We start from the raw sequence: 14218 nt of genomic DNA on the forward strand, positions 1-14218 counted from the left end.
CCTATCACAGGGAGCCTGTGTGAAACAAGGCGTGCTGCTCTCTGTGTGTCTCCTATCATAGGGAGCCTGTGTGAAACAAGGCGTTCTGCTCTCTGTGTGTCTCCTATCACAGGGAGCCTGTGTGAAACAAGGCGTGCTGCTCTCTGTGTGTCTCCTATCACAGGGAGCCTGTGTGAAACTAGGCGTGCTGCTCTCTGTGTGTCTCCTATCACAGGGAGCCTGTGTGGAACTAGGTGTGCTGCTCTCTGTGTGTCTCCTATCACAGGGAGCCTGTGTGAAACAAGGTGTGCTGCTCTCTGTGTGTCTCCTATCACAGGGAGCCTGTGTGAAACAAGGTGTGCTGCTCTCTGTGTGTCTCCTATCACAGGGAGCCTGTGTGAAACAAGGCGTGCTGCTCTCTGTGTCTCCTATCACAGGGAGCCTGTGTGAAACAAGGTGTGCTGCTCTCTGTGTCTCCTATTACAGGGAGCCTGTGTCAGCACCAGTATTTTGGTTGTACATTTTTTCAAACCCCAGATAATTCATAGAAGTGGCTTGTTTCGTGTTGATTTTATAATTGATTTGCTTGAACTATAAAGGACCGTTCAGACACAAATTGCTTATTTCATGTAAAACATGCCATGAATAAATAACAGCAGGTTTCAACGTGACTGTAATAACTAAATTGATTGCTCTTGCAATCACTGAATATACATAACAAAACCGAATCACTTTCCCACACTTCTGCAGTCTGTGGCTGCGCCCGAGACGTACCTACTTCGTGTGTAGCGCTGGTAATGAGGGGCTAGGTCTGTCTGCCCCAGTGATAGACCTGTCTGCAGAGAGGATAGCGCGCAGATACACCGTGGACGTGTCAAAGTATGCGACTGGACCTAACTGAGACACAACACGCGAGAATCACATTCAACATCATACGACACGTCAGAGAGGAGGGGGGTGCGAACACGAGGGTGATACATTAATAAACAAACAGCAGAGTTTACTGCAATTCATATCTACAGTGTTGCTTACATGTATTACTATTTATTGGTAAGCAGCGAAGCAATGCAGTGCACTACGGATATGAATCAAGATTCGTTAAACAGCGTCCTTGATCCTTCATTTTAACCACCCCTTTGCGCTACTGCATACGACTGGAATGCGATGGTCTGATACAGCACGCTGGCTTTATGGCATTTTTTAAATTGTTAGTAGGGCTGGAAAATGTTAAATCTGGATCCAGATCCACTGTGAAATAATAAAAGCCCCACTCCAGATTTTGGATGTGCGCATATTTTGCTAATGACATATGGACCCAGCCAGCGGAGTGTAAAACAGGGCGTGGAGTTTCATTCAAAAACACGGATCGCGATTCAAATCCCCATTCATCCAGAATGCAGTGAGAACACAGCTAACTCGTACTGGCCCCAGGCACGGTGCTGTTCTATAAATAGACTGTTTATTTGATACACGTTACTGCATATAAAGCGCTATTCACCCATGAATCGCACTTTTCATTATATAAACTCATTACATCTTGGATGGGTTTACAGAACACAATAATGATGTATGATTTTTTTTCATTAGTAGTTTAATGAAATAAGCTTTATTATATTTTGAGCTTGATTTTTCCTGCTTTCCTTCATAGCAGTGGACGTGCGTTATCCATGGCAGCGTGTCAAGTGAAGCCTGGTGCAATGGCTAAAAAACGTGCTTAACTGGCAGTGTGTCCTGTAGCATTGACCACAGCGCCTCCTACTGGACGAGCCCAGCGATTGATGTGGCATTCTAAGGCTGTCAGAGGAGGGGATGACAGCTCGGTCCCACCAAACGGAGTTGCTTGTTTCCTGCTAAATAAGTTTCTGTTTCATTATTTGTTTTGTCCTCATTCTAGCTCTAGCTTGCCTCTTGTTGGGACCTGAATCGATGAAGTTTTTTTAACAGTGCGTGTCATTATCCAGCGAATCACCCCTATACTGTGATCAGTGTTGTGCGGGTGGGTGTGGGAATGCAGTGACTGTGACCGATAAAGCCAGGTGAGGGTGCACAGGTGTGCGCTCTCTGTATCCACACAGCTAGTGCAGAGAGCCCTGAACCAGCCCTAGAGATAGCACCCTCTGCTGGTGGCAGACACACTGCCAACCTCTGGGTCAACCTGTATGTTTTACTGGGACACCTGAAGTGTGACTGTGCAGTGAGGAGGAGGAGGATGCTGTGTGGAGTCAGTCAGTTGGTCTCGTAGGCAGTTTGGTGGCTTACAGATGGGTTTGAAAAGGGACAGGGTTTCATCGCTAAGTATTTGGGGTCAGGTCCAGGTTTGTGTATCATTTGGTTCAGGGAGGTTGTTAGTGCAACCACTGGATACCAGTCTCCAGTAGATTCAATTAAACTTTCCAGCTTATCATCCTAAACCGCATGTTTAAAAGCCTTTCGAAGTGAGTTTAAATGTGGTCAAGCCGTCCTTCAGCGATGCGGTCCCGTTCTTTAGCCCAGACCCAGTTGCAGGTTAGCAGCAGCGACCTCGAAAGCATGATGCTGAACACGTTCTGAAAGCAGATGGGGAATTAGAAAAGACAGGGACCACGAGCTCAGCAACATGCTGCTCCGGTCCAGCTGGTGATCAGAGGAGTCTAGCTTGACATCGACACTCCTCCTGAACCAGGCCTTTCCAAACGTGCACATTGAAATACTAACTGGTTCATGTATATTAATGTATGTTTTGTATTGAATGCATGCACTCTAGGTATTTATTTAGATTATACACATACACTGAACTACATTCCCTTCCAACAATACAGGGTCGTCAGAAAATCCTCCGGGTGCCTGGTCAGATAGGTCACTTGCTCAATTGGACTGCTTTTCCAGCTCATTCAGAAGATTACTGAGAGTCACTTCAGGACGTACCTTTTACCAGCATTACTGACACTGTCCTGGGCGTGCAGTAAGGCTGGCATGTGCAAGGGTGAATCTAGGAGAGGAGGGGAGGCTAGGGGGAGGGCTGGGGCACTCAGCATTTAAATATCTACTGTATGTATCAGTCCATTTTAAATATATTCCCATATGCATCGAAAAGCCATACATTTAAAATGTGACCCATGTACTCAAGGTAGACCGGGCTGTCCTTTGAACACACAGCTCCTCCAATCAGCAGAGAGTCTGGCTATAGCCTTTTAAAAGCTGTGCTTGAATGTTGCACTTTTCCCATGTTTTTCAATGTACCATACCTCTATGCGCTTCACCATGCTTACCTGAGTTTTCGCATGCTTTGCTATGCTGTTACTATGGTAACCTGCATGCCGGTGGAAGTCTACAAGGTGTTGGAAGGTCTCCTGAGGTATGAGGATTTAGGGCTGTAGGAGGCTTGCCCGTTGCAGGCAGCAGCTTTTCTTGTTATTTTGGGTGACGCTTGCCGTACTGTTAATGACAGCTGGACCGGAAACTAATCTCATCAAAAGGTCAGCTGAGGCTCTGGGATTTTGGGCATATCTTTCAGTGTGTTTCCAATGGCACGGTCATGTTGCTTCATATGCACGACAGGAACGAGCAGTGGCACTGGAACCATTTTTAAAGAGGGCGAGTGGACTATTGCTACAAGCTGCCCTTATTAGGGCCCTACTGTCCACTGGCTCGTCCACACAGGGAGATTCTGTTCACAGGGAGAAACACGTCATTTATTTGTTTACAGTGCCTCTTGTGGAGCGGGTGGTTCACTGTTTACAGAAAGCAGGGCTCAGTCTCCAATTACAGAGCAGGGAAACTACAGGGAGAGCTCTTCCCCTCCTGCCGTAATGATCGAGCTCCTGGCCGTTTACTCAATCTGTGTGAATCAGAGTTTAATAGGATGTGTTTAGTAAACGTGGTGTTTGATGTGAAAATGGGGTTATAGGGGAGGATGGTCATTTTGGAATGGTTTTGAGTTAAAAACAAAAATTAAAGACATTTTAATACCTAGCTATCATTGTTAGTTGCTAATAATAATACATGAAAGCAGCCGTCGTGTTTGCTGGAATCACAGGTTATATGATAAAACAGTAAAGTGTGCTGTGTGACACATGCTTCAATCAGCATTGAAATGCAGGCAGCGGTAACTGCAGGAGGTAGGTTAGCCTATTTCTATTGCTGATTCCAGATGAAGGAATTCATAAACAAGTGAAAAGCGTGACGGAGGGGGGTGCACTTCTATCGCTGGGACTCAGAGGCGTCACTCAACGACAGCTGGCAGTGAGGGGGCTGTAAACCCCCCTGGAGGTCAGGTGCCTTGCTATGGTATATTCTTGTGATTCTGTTCAGCACACGGAGCACACACAGATGCCAAGCTCGACCCAAACTTTAGCTCTCCAACCTCCATCAAACCCAGACGCCAAGCGAGTCCCTTCAACAATGTAACAGCTGAGCAAGAAACGATCTCCTTTAATGAGAAAACCACAGCTTGGGAAAAGCTGATCTCAGAACTGCAGCAAAAGCCACCCCCTCCCCAAAGAATTCCAGGAACGCCTGCTATTCCCAGCGCGAATGCTGTGGTTTGCCTCGTGACGGATGTGAGACGCACAGGGTTAAAACCAAGAGGCAGGGCAGGGAGGGGTGCCCACATATGCACAACAACAGGTCACAACAATCACAGAGTTAACAAACTCCATCAGGTATATACTGTACAGCTTGATAACAGACTCCATCAGGGATATACTGTACAGCTTGATCACAGACTCCATCAGGGATATACTGTACAGCTTGATCACAGACTCCATCAGGGATATACTGTACAGCTTGATAACAAACTCCATCAGGGATATACTGTACAGCTTGATAACAGACTCCATCAGGGATATACTGTAGAGCTTGATAACAAACTCCATCAGGGATATACTGTACAGCTTGATCACAGACTCCATCAGGGATATACTGTAGAGCTTGATAACAGACTCCATCAGGGATATACTGTACAGCTTGATAACAGACTCCATCAGGGATATACTGTAGAGCTTGATAACAAACTCCATCAGGGATATACTGTACAGCTTGATCACAGACTCCATCAGGGATATACTGTAGAGCTTGATAACAGACTCCATCAGGGATATACTGTACAGCTTGATAACAGACTCCATCAGGGATATACTGTAGAGCTTGATAACAAACTCCATCAGGGATATACTGTACAGCTTGATAACAGACTCCATCAGGGATATACTGTACTACTGTACAGCTTGAGGCAGGTGAATCACATGTAGGGAGGGGTGAGTTACACGCTGGTTGATGTATTCTGAGCAGGATTAGAGGATGCATTGTGTGGAGGAGCCAGCCCTTTCTCCTGAAGCTGAGGTTCAGACCTTCATTGAGAAAATGTTTTTCAAAGCTTTGTGCATTACACCTTTTACCAGTATTTGGACATATATATGTTTTCCACCTTCATGCATGGGCTAGCGTACTCACATCCCAACACGCACACTCACACTGTGTTACTCATACAGACACACAAATACAGACTGACTGACGGAGGCCACTGCCACCAGAACGATACCGCAGACATAACCAGGGCATGTGCAATGCAGGGAAGCAGCGAGCAAGCCTCGTGTAATATGCTGTTCCACCACGTTATGCAAGGAGCAGCTCTTAAACACTCCTGAACTGCTTAACCGAATTGCTGATGTAAGCAAAGCCCCTCCCTTCATCTCCCCTCACCAAGTACTGTACAGTACAGGACTGCAGTACATCAGAGCGCGAGCGTTTAAAGGGAGGGGTGGGGAACGGGGGTCTCCCTGCACGTACAGGGAACAGACCATTCTAAACACAATATTAATCTATCTGCGCAGAGAGCAGCAGCCACCTCGCACACTGCAAGCGAGCGTCGGAACCGCCGTGCAAAAGAGCCGGGCTCGTCTGCATGTGTGGTTTTAATTAACTTCATCTCATCTCACCGCCCGGGGACAGAATCCGGAACGGTGCTGCGTCACACAACACTGCCCATAACACTTTTTACACTTTGAAAATAATACATTTTACAATAAAAGCAATTCTGCCGGCCACCCTCTTTACCTGCCTGGGTGAACGCTACTGCACTGCATTCTTGAAAATTCACCTCTCGTATCGATCTGCTTTCCTGTTTAGGAAGAGACCACGTCCTTGTGCTGGATGAAGCAATGAATCATGTGCCTATAAACAGTCGTACATACAGGACTGCCTTATTGAGAAGGGTTACGTGTTCCCAAAGAAGCTCTGCTGGTTCCATGACGAGGACAGGCGGGTACCTGCTTTCAATCAGGAAAGTTCATTCTTCACTCTTCAGAAGTACCGGATTAGTTATTTTTGACATGGACTTTTTTTTAAATCAGAGTACACAACACTATGGACACAAAAGGTACGTCTGTGAGCGATGAGGTTCAAAACACAAGCAAATGATGCATTTTTCATGAGCTTGACGGAGTCACATGATGAACCCGTACTGCAGAGAACACGTATATAGACGGTGGGATCGTAATTCTGTCGCCTTAATGAACCGCCTCAGATAACGGCTGTGTGGCACAAAGCCTGCAGTCAGGCGACAATATAAAGAAAACCAAGAAGGGAGAAAAAAAATTAACAGGTGAATAGGTTTTAACAGAAAAAAAACAGGAATTTAGCTCCTGTGTTCAAGTATCGGACACTAGCACCACCTTCTGGCTAACTGGTTGAATTGCACCGCCAATATTTTCTAAGGTCAGCCAAAAATTGTGCAGCGTTCTTGGTTGGGTGTTTGAATCAGAGATGCTTTGGTTAAAGTTTGTAAAAAATGTCAATTTATATGTAATTTTAATTGCGTCGGTATTTGAGTGAATACATTCTTTGCTAAATCTCAGTGTGCGGCAATGACATTTCAAGAAAGACCAGCAGGCGACGCTGTTGTGCCAGGTCTGGTCACCTGCGCCGAAAATGGAGACTCTGGCGACTCGGGAACAGAAAACACTGCAAGGTAAGAACACGTGAAAGATGACAAGGAAAAACAATGTAAATAAGGTTAACGGGGAAGAAAATAACAGGACTAGCAGACGTGTATATAACAAGAATCCTCATGCTTGCTAAATATGATTCACGGTCGAGCACTGGACTGCTCTTCCATTGGAGTTGTGAACTAAGATCTTGTTGTCAAAATCGGAAGTGTTTCTGTATTCTCCTATTCCATCGTTCAGTGCAAGTTATCGTCTTGTTTATTTGTATGAATCCTGCTATTATTATGAAAGGACCTAATTTTACATAACTGTAGTCGCTCCAACAAACAGCGAGCAAAGTCCAAAAACAACGAGCTGTAGCGGGGGTGTCACGGCATTTATAGCTCGTACAGGGAAAACAGAAACGGTTATCGAGTTCCCCTTAATAGATGTAAACCCTGTTAAATAATTTTAGTTCGGTTATTTTGTGTTGTGTGTTCAAAAAGTCAAGTATCGTGTAATTTGCAGAAGGGCTGTCGTGTCAGAATAACAATATCAGTAAGAATGATATATTCCCTGTGGACAGCTGCTCGTTTTTCTTAGGAGTTTCTGCAGCCCCGCTTACTTTGCTGGTGTAGTTCAGTGCACCTCACCTCACACAGCCTCGCGTCTCTTTTAAAGCGAAAGCTTACCCAGTGGATCTTCTGTCTGGCATGGACTACGAGTCCCTGGGGAGAAGCGGGGAGCACTTCCTTGCAGCGCTGCAGAGTGGCGATGCCTCCGCAACACAGCGCTTTATTCTGCCTGATGGGGGAGAAGAGGTTCATTCTGTTTTTAATTGTATTTAAATATATTTAATTGTGTCTTCAGTGCATGCAAATCAGACACGCTAATATTGTACGCGTGTATCCGACAGGTGAACATCTCAGAATCGAATGTGTCATTCCTTTCTCTGTTCGGAGAGGAGCACCCCAGGCACAGAGTCCTGGCTCTGAGTGAGCAGGATCGAGGTCAGTGGTTTCCAGCAGGAGTGAGCGATGGACAATGCACTAGTCTAATAAAAAACAGGCTTTGGTTCCAATGTCGACCTTCCTGTTCCAATGCAACCAGTAAAAGTAACACAAATACAGTTCATACGAAATAGAAACATGTCATAAAGGAGGAGGAGTGTACACTGCAGGTCCTGTGCGTGTACTGTGAGGACCTATTAAAGTAACCCTGGACTCTGAGGTGATGCCTGGCCCCTCTCTCCCAGCAGTGCTGGCTCTCTACCTGTGCTCAGGCTGGTGGGCTGTGGAGGAAGCCCTGAGGACATCTGACCCCTCCAGACACGGGCTCGTAGAGGTAGGGTAGCTGCACAGGCCTGTTTTAAAGCCTCCCTGCTGTGTGTGACTGTGCCCTGCTGTGTGTGACTGTGCCCTTCTGTGTGTGACTGTACCCTGCTGTGTGTGTACTGTACCCTGGTGTGGCTCACTGTTATAGCGCAGGTCCTTGCAGGTGCAGTCTGTGGGAGAGAGGCTCGTCCTGTTCATCCTGAACCAGATTGTTTACGGGACCCAGGAGAGCCCCCCAGACCAGGACAACCCCCTCTTCACCCCCCACCCCCCCAGGGAGCAGGCCACGATTCTGTGGCAAGAAGGGGAGGCAGCTGGCTTTTACACCGTCAAGAGGAAAGGTGGGTCTCATTGATTACTGGGCAGTGCCTGTGCAGCGCTGTGGGTCAACGGGGGGAAGGTGTAATGAAAGTGTCTCTAATGAAAGTGGAACCGCAGGTAGCCTGTGTGGCGGCTGCACCAGCTTGTGTTACCAGCTCCCGGTCCTGGACACTGTGTTCGTCAGGAGGAGCTGGAGGAGGAGGGGGCTGTGCCTGGAGATGCTGGAGGGTTACTGCAGCTCCTTCAATGGAGAGGAGGTACTGGGGATCAGCTACCCCGTCTCCACAGCCATGTACCAAGGTACCCCACGGGGCTCTCTTTCTATCTTTCATTCTTTCTTGCAGCCTATGAGAATATTGCAGATGCTGTTCTAAACAAGAAGCTCAATAAGGAACAAGCTATAGTGTGCTAATGGGTGAGCTGGGAGACAGCTGATCTTTGCATTGTAAGGAATGAATCCACTGTAATTGGCTGTGCATTATTATTGTCAGTGCGGTTCATCCCTTGCTCGTCTGTGTGGAGGTGGAGGTGTCAGTGCGGTTCATCCCTTGCTTGTCTGTGTGGAGGTGGAGGTGTCAGTGCGGTTCATCCCTTGCTTGTCTGTGTGGAGGTGTCGGTGCGGTTCATCCCTTGCTTGTCTCTGTGTTCTCAGTCTGCAGAAAGTATCTGCTGGCACACCCAGAGCAGCGTGATCGCCTGTACGAGGCAGAGCCTCCGGGACACTGGAGCCAGAGGCAGAGCATTTGGTTACAGATTCAGTTGGGGAAGATTCCTTCAGCTGGTGAGGGGCTCCGACACTTTCTTCAAAGCTTCAGAATCGCAGGCGTCTAGCTTTATACGTGACTACAGAACAGTTACACACATGCAAATTAGAGATAAGAATGTCTGGCTAAAAGGGCTTTCGATAACATGTCAACTGGTACCGTGCATCTTAAACACCATTTGATCTGGACAAGCTATATTGATGCAGATACATGTAGGCATGAAGTTCCATGCAGAAACACAGTCAATATGCTACTGTAAGAGACTAGCGGTCCACTCGTATTACCACCATACCAGCCATGCTTCTATATTATTGCTTATCTTGTTTTTTGACAGATGAACAACAGGCTGCAGCTGAGAGAATCCTATTAGAAGAGAGCAGGGCAGACAGCTATGCTCAAGAGGGTCTCAGTAAGGTACAGCTCTTTGTGTGTGTGCTTGTTTAATCTCAGTAAGGTACAGTGCTTTGTTTGTGTGTTTGTTTAAAGCCCAGATGACTTCTTCCTCTTTGAAGATTATCACAGTTTGAGTCTGGGACAGCTGGTTGTCACTGTGCTCCATATGGAAGTTCAGCATTAGAAACACACACTAGTCCTGGGTTTCAGAACTCCCCTTGACAAGGTAGGTTGGGCAGGGCCCTGCTCAGTGTGAACTGATTCCACAGTGAGTAAGTCTCACCTGACCAGGTACACTGTTAGGACTGAGGGGAGTTCTGTCTCGGAGGACACTCATGAACACAGTGTGCTGTCGTCATGCACCACCCCCTCCTCACTTACACACCACAGCCCTTCCTTTAAAAACTGCTTCTTTGTTTTCTTGGATTCCAGGAGAGTCCTGATTCCGTTCCTGCTGCAGCCGCCTGCCCTTCGAAACTCAAACGGAAAGGAGGAGCCACCCTGGAAGAAGTTACTCCCAAAGTGAAGAAATAGTACAAGGAGCGGAGAGGGAGTGCAGCCCAGCTCCCAACCTAACCCTGAAAACCACCACTGTGAAGAACATGCTTACGACAGGACAGGGGGCAGGGGCACTGCAGCACTGTACGGAGACGGGACGGTGTAGCTCTGCTGACGCAGTGGAGCCGCACTGCAGCACTGTACGGAGACGGGACGGTGTAGCTCTGCTGACGCAGTGGAGCTGCGCTGCAGCACTGTACGGAGACGGGACGGTGTAGCTCTGCTGACGCAGTGGAGCCGCACTGCAGCACTGTACGGAGACGGGACGGTGTAGCTCTGCTGACGCAGTGGAGCCGCACTGCAGCACTGTACGGAGACGGGACGGTGTAGCTCTGCTGACGCAGTGGAGCCGCACTGCAGCACTGTACGGAGACGGGACGGTGTAGCTCTGCTGACGCAGTGGAGCTGCGCTGCAGCACTGTACGGAGACGGGACGGTGTAGCTCTGCTGACGCAGTGGAGCCGCACTGCAGCACTGTACGGAGACGGGACGGTGTAGCTCTGCTGACGCAGTGGAGCCGCACTGCAGCACTGTACGGAGACGGGACGGTGTAGCTTGCACTGCAGTACTGTACGGAGATGGGACGGTGTAGCGCGTGCTGCTTCTGGTCAATCTCCCAACATGACCAGGCTTTCTCTGCAACATTTAAATTAGTCATTTCAAATGGGCTAAAATACTTCCAGGATTGTAATGTAATGTACTGTGTGAAGGGAAGCCACTGTAATTGTGTATTTCCATCTGTTCAGTTGGCATGTCTCTTAAATTTTGTCCATGTAAGAACTGCATGTTAATGTACATTTACATGTGCTTGTAATATATCGCTATGTGTATATGATGTGTGTGTATGTTGATAAGTATGAGAATATTTGTGCACGTTTCTCCAGACTCTGTATTTTAACTGGGTGCATACATTCTGACGAAGCTTGACGTGAGCCAATAAAAGATTATCGTTTGTTTCAGAATATTGTGTGTTTCTCCCACGTTAGACGCACACTAACCCAGGGCACTGCTTTGTGGTGCACGCAGCTATAGGCACAGACACAAGGGTCTCCGTTTCTTCAATAGGGATCCTAAAAAGAGGCATTCGAGCCCCTGACAGAACCTTGGGGACATTCACGGTTTTATATTCTGGTACGTCTCTCTTGTATTCTACACACCAAGCCTCAGCAGTCGTCCTGTGTGGCAGGTGAGTAGAACACTACCAGAGAAGAGTGCTCACTGTTTAGCTGCCTTGTGCCTTTCCAATGCAGCGGTGGAGGCTAAAGGAGAGACAGACCGGCTCTCTGTGGAGGAGCTGAGGGCCACAGTGAGCAAAGCGGAACTGGAAAGGGTGACAGCGAAGCACGCTCCCAGCCAGACAGCAGCATTCTGGATCCAGGAGGGGGAAATGCACAAGACCGAGTTAGAGGTGGGCCAGCAACTCCGGCTGAAAACTAAAGGAGATGGTCCCTTCGTATGTAAGTGCAGTTTACCTGCAGTTTCAGCTGCGTTAAATCCATTTTGTTCTGTGTTAGCGACTGGCTTATCACAGCAGCGTGTGTCTGTGTCTCTGTCTACATCAGTTTCTTTAGCCAGGCTGGGGGATGAAAAGGCAGGGGCCTCCTGGACTGACAAGATCATGGCCAACAAGCCAGACAGCAGAGCTGCAGCTAAACCAGCTGCACAGGGAGACGCAGCCGAGGAGAATGAGTGGGTAAGGAGAGGCAGAAAGCAGAGCTGCAGCTAAACCAGCTGCACAGGCAGACGCAGCCGAGGAGGATGAGTGGGTAAAGAGAGGCAGAGAGCAGAGCTGCAGCTAAACCAGCTGCACAGGCAGACGCAGCCGAGGAGGATGAGTGGGTAAGGAGAGGCAGAGAGCAGAGCTGCAGCTAAACCAGCTGCACAGGCAGACGCAGCCGAGGAGGATGAGTGGGTAAGGAGAGGCAGAGAGCAGAGCTGCAGCTAAACCAGCTGCACAGGCAGATGCAGTCGAGGAGGATGAGTGGGTAAGGAGAGGCAGAGAGCAGAGCTGCAGCTAAACCAGCTGCACAGGCAGACGCAGCCGAGGAGGATGAATGGGTAAGGAGAGGCAGAGAGCAGAGCTGTAGTGCCCTATAGAAATGTTTCAGGGGGCTACTGTTAACTATACTTCTAGCCTGCTTGGGGCTCTTCTGCTGTGCTGCACTAGAGTTCACATGTACAGAGGGGCTAGATGGTTGTTTTTACCAACCCTTTACTGTTCTTTGTCATACTTGGCTGTGGTTTACTATACCTTGCAGTATGTCATTGTAAACTGCAGTATGACTGAGACACAGCAGGGGAGATACGGCTCTGTTAAACACCGTTCTCTGCTTCTCTTTTTCAGGAGGACTGAAGCATGAAGAGTTGAAGCCCGGTCTCGTTCCGTTAAGAGACGGGATCGCTCTAGTTTTCAGGAGGGTCAGTTCCACATGCCTTGTTTCTTTCGCTTCCCGAATCAAGTCTTTCAGCCCCGGAATGCACTGGTCATTACTGGGGTTAACGGGACAGTCCTGGACACTTCAGGATAAATCCCAAGCTATTTTTAGGAACTCTCCAGGTTTAAGATTTGAATCCAAGTAACAGTTTACACATTGCTATGTCCTTATCAGGATCATTACTGGTTTGAAAAGAAACTGAAAACTACAGCAGTAACTTCATCAGATGATATAGAGCCTTCTCACAAGGCATCTCAAAACACAAAGGTCTAATCTCTGCATTTCCAGGACCGTGGATGCAAGGTCCATTCTTTATCTCTGTTCTTTATGCCAGTCTTTCCTTTATATTAGTTCCTTATTACACACCCTCAGCTTGTGTCTTGAGAGTTAAACAACAAACAAGCCAGTCCTGCCAACGTGTACCGCCTCACCTCTTCACACGACCCGTACATTTGCAAGCCAGCAGTTTCAATACAGACAATGCATACCGTTTCAATACAGGCAGTATAAATGCATAGTTTCAATACAGACAGTATCAATGCATACAGTTTCAATACAGACAGTATCAATGCATAGTTTCAATACATCTGGAGGTAGGGCTTACACCACCCCAAGAAAGTAAATCCGTCTAAAGCTCACAGTTTACATTACAGTTACTGTAGTGCTGCTTTTACTTAAAAAAAGGGCATTCTTACCAAGTTTCTTGCATTTCTCTGTGCTGTATCTGTACCTGCTGATGGTGTTCTAGTCAGTGCTGTACTCCTGTGCTTGTATGTGATGGTGTGCTAGTCAGAGCTGCTGTCCTGTGCTTGTATGTGATGGTGTTCTAGTCAGTGCTGCACTCCTGTGCTTGTATGTGATGGTGTTCTAGTCAGTGCTGCACTCCTGTGCTTGTATGTGATGGTGTTCTAGTCAGTGCTGCACTCCTGTGCTTGTATGTGATGGTGTTCTAGTCAGTGCTGCACTCCTGTGCTTGTATGTGATGGTGTTCTAGTCAGTGCTGCACTCCTGTGCTTGTATGTGATGGTGTTCTAGTCAGTGCTGCACTCCTGTGCTTGTATGTGATGGTGTTCTAGTCAGTGCTGCACTCCTGTGCTTGTATGTGATGGTGTTCTAGTTAGTGCTGCACTCCTGTGCTTGTATGTGATGGTGTTCTAGTTAGTGCTGCACTCCTGTGCTTGTATCTGATGGTGTTCTAGTCAGTGCTGCACTCCTGTGTCCTGTGTCTTGTTTGCCTGTTGCGTCTGATGCAGTATAACACAGTTTACCCTTGGCTTGTGAAATATCTTGAAATACTTCAAACAAGTCTGTGTAAAGCTTAATGTATCCCACTGTATTTGTATACATATAGATCAATATTAGAAACATAGGTGCTGTATATGTAAGAGTGCAACAAGCTTATTTTCTGTGTATTTTATTGTTTCCAGTGTATAAAATAAACACATGAAAAAAATGCTGGATGTACAGAACAATAAAATCATTTTTTTACCACCCTTTGCTGTTCTGTGTCATGCTTGCATGTGCTTTACTAC

The 14218-nt window shown here is 47.4% G+C and overlaps 2 protein-coding genes across 10 annotated transcripts; both read left to right on the plus strand.

Annotated features, from left to right (window-relative positions):
- The first annotated feature begins 5748 nt into the window (after window positions 1-5748).
- Window positions 5749-11213, plus strand: LOC117427676 (protein FAM169B-like). 9 transcript variants are annotated; one of them, XM_058995592.1, is made up of 10 exons: window positions 5749-6334; window positions 6813-6925; window positions 7563-7702; window positions 7798-7891; window positions 8137-8225; window positions 8379-8556; window positions 8643-8836; window positions 9189-9317; window positions 9635-9714; window positions 10126-11213. In XM_058995592.1, the coding sequence occupies exons 2-9, from the start codon at window positions 6886-6888 to the stop codon at window positions 9668-9670; spliced, it is 900 nt and encodes a 299-aa protein (XP_058851575.1). In that variant the 5' UTR covers window positions 5749-6334; window positions 6813-6885; the 3' UTR covers window positions 9671-9714; window positions 10126-11213. The 9 variants fall into 9 exon arrangements, with proteins under 9 accessions (XP_058851575.1, XP_058851576.1, XP_058851573.1 ...); XM_058995586.1 differs by having other exon boundaries at window positions 5754-6559; window positions 8654-8836; XM_058995585.1 differs by having other exon boundaries at window positions 5754-6334; window positions 8654-8836.
- Window positions 10296-14177, plus strand: LOC131699186 (arpin-like). The gene is made up of 3 exons (XM_058995648.1): window positions 10296-10463; window positions 11351-11708; window positions 11814-14177. Exons 1-3 carry the CDS (start codon window positions 10296-10298, stop codon window positions 11975-11977), a joined length of 690 nt encoding a protein of 229 aa, XP_058851631.1. The 3' UTR covers window positions 11978-14177.
- The last annotated feature ends 41 nt before the right edge of the window (window positions 14178-14218 follow it).

This window comes from Acipenser ruthenus, chromosome 21 (genome assembly GCF_902713425.1).
Source record: "Acipenser ruthenus chromosome 21, fAciRut3.2 maternal haplotype, whole genome shotgun sequence".
Lineage (NCBI taxonomy): Eukaryota > Metazoa > Chordata > Actinopteri > Acipenseriformes > Acipenseridae > Acipenser > Acipenser ruthenus.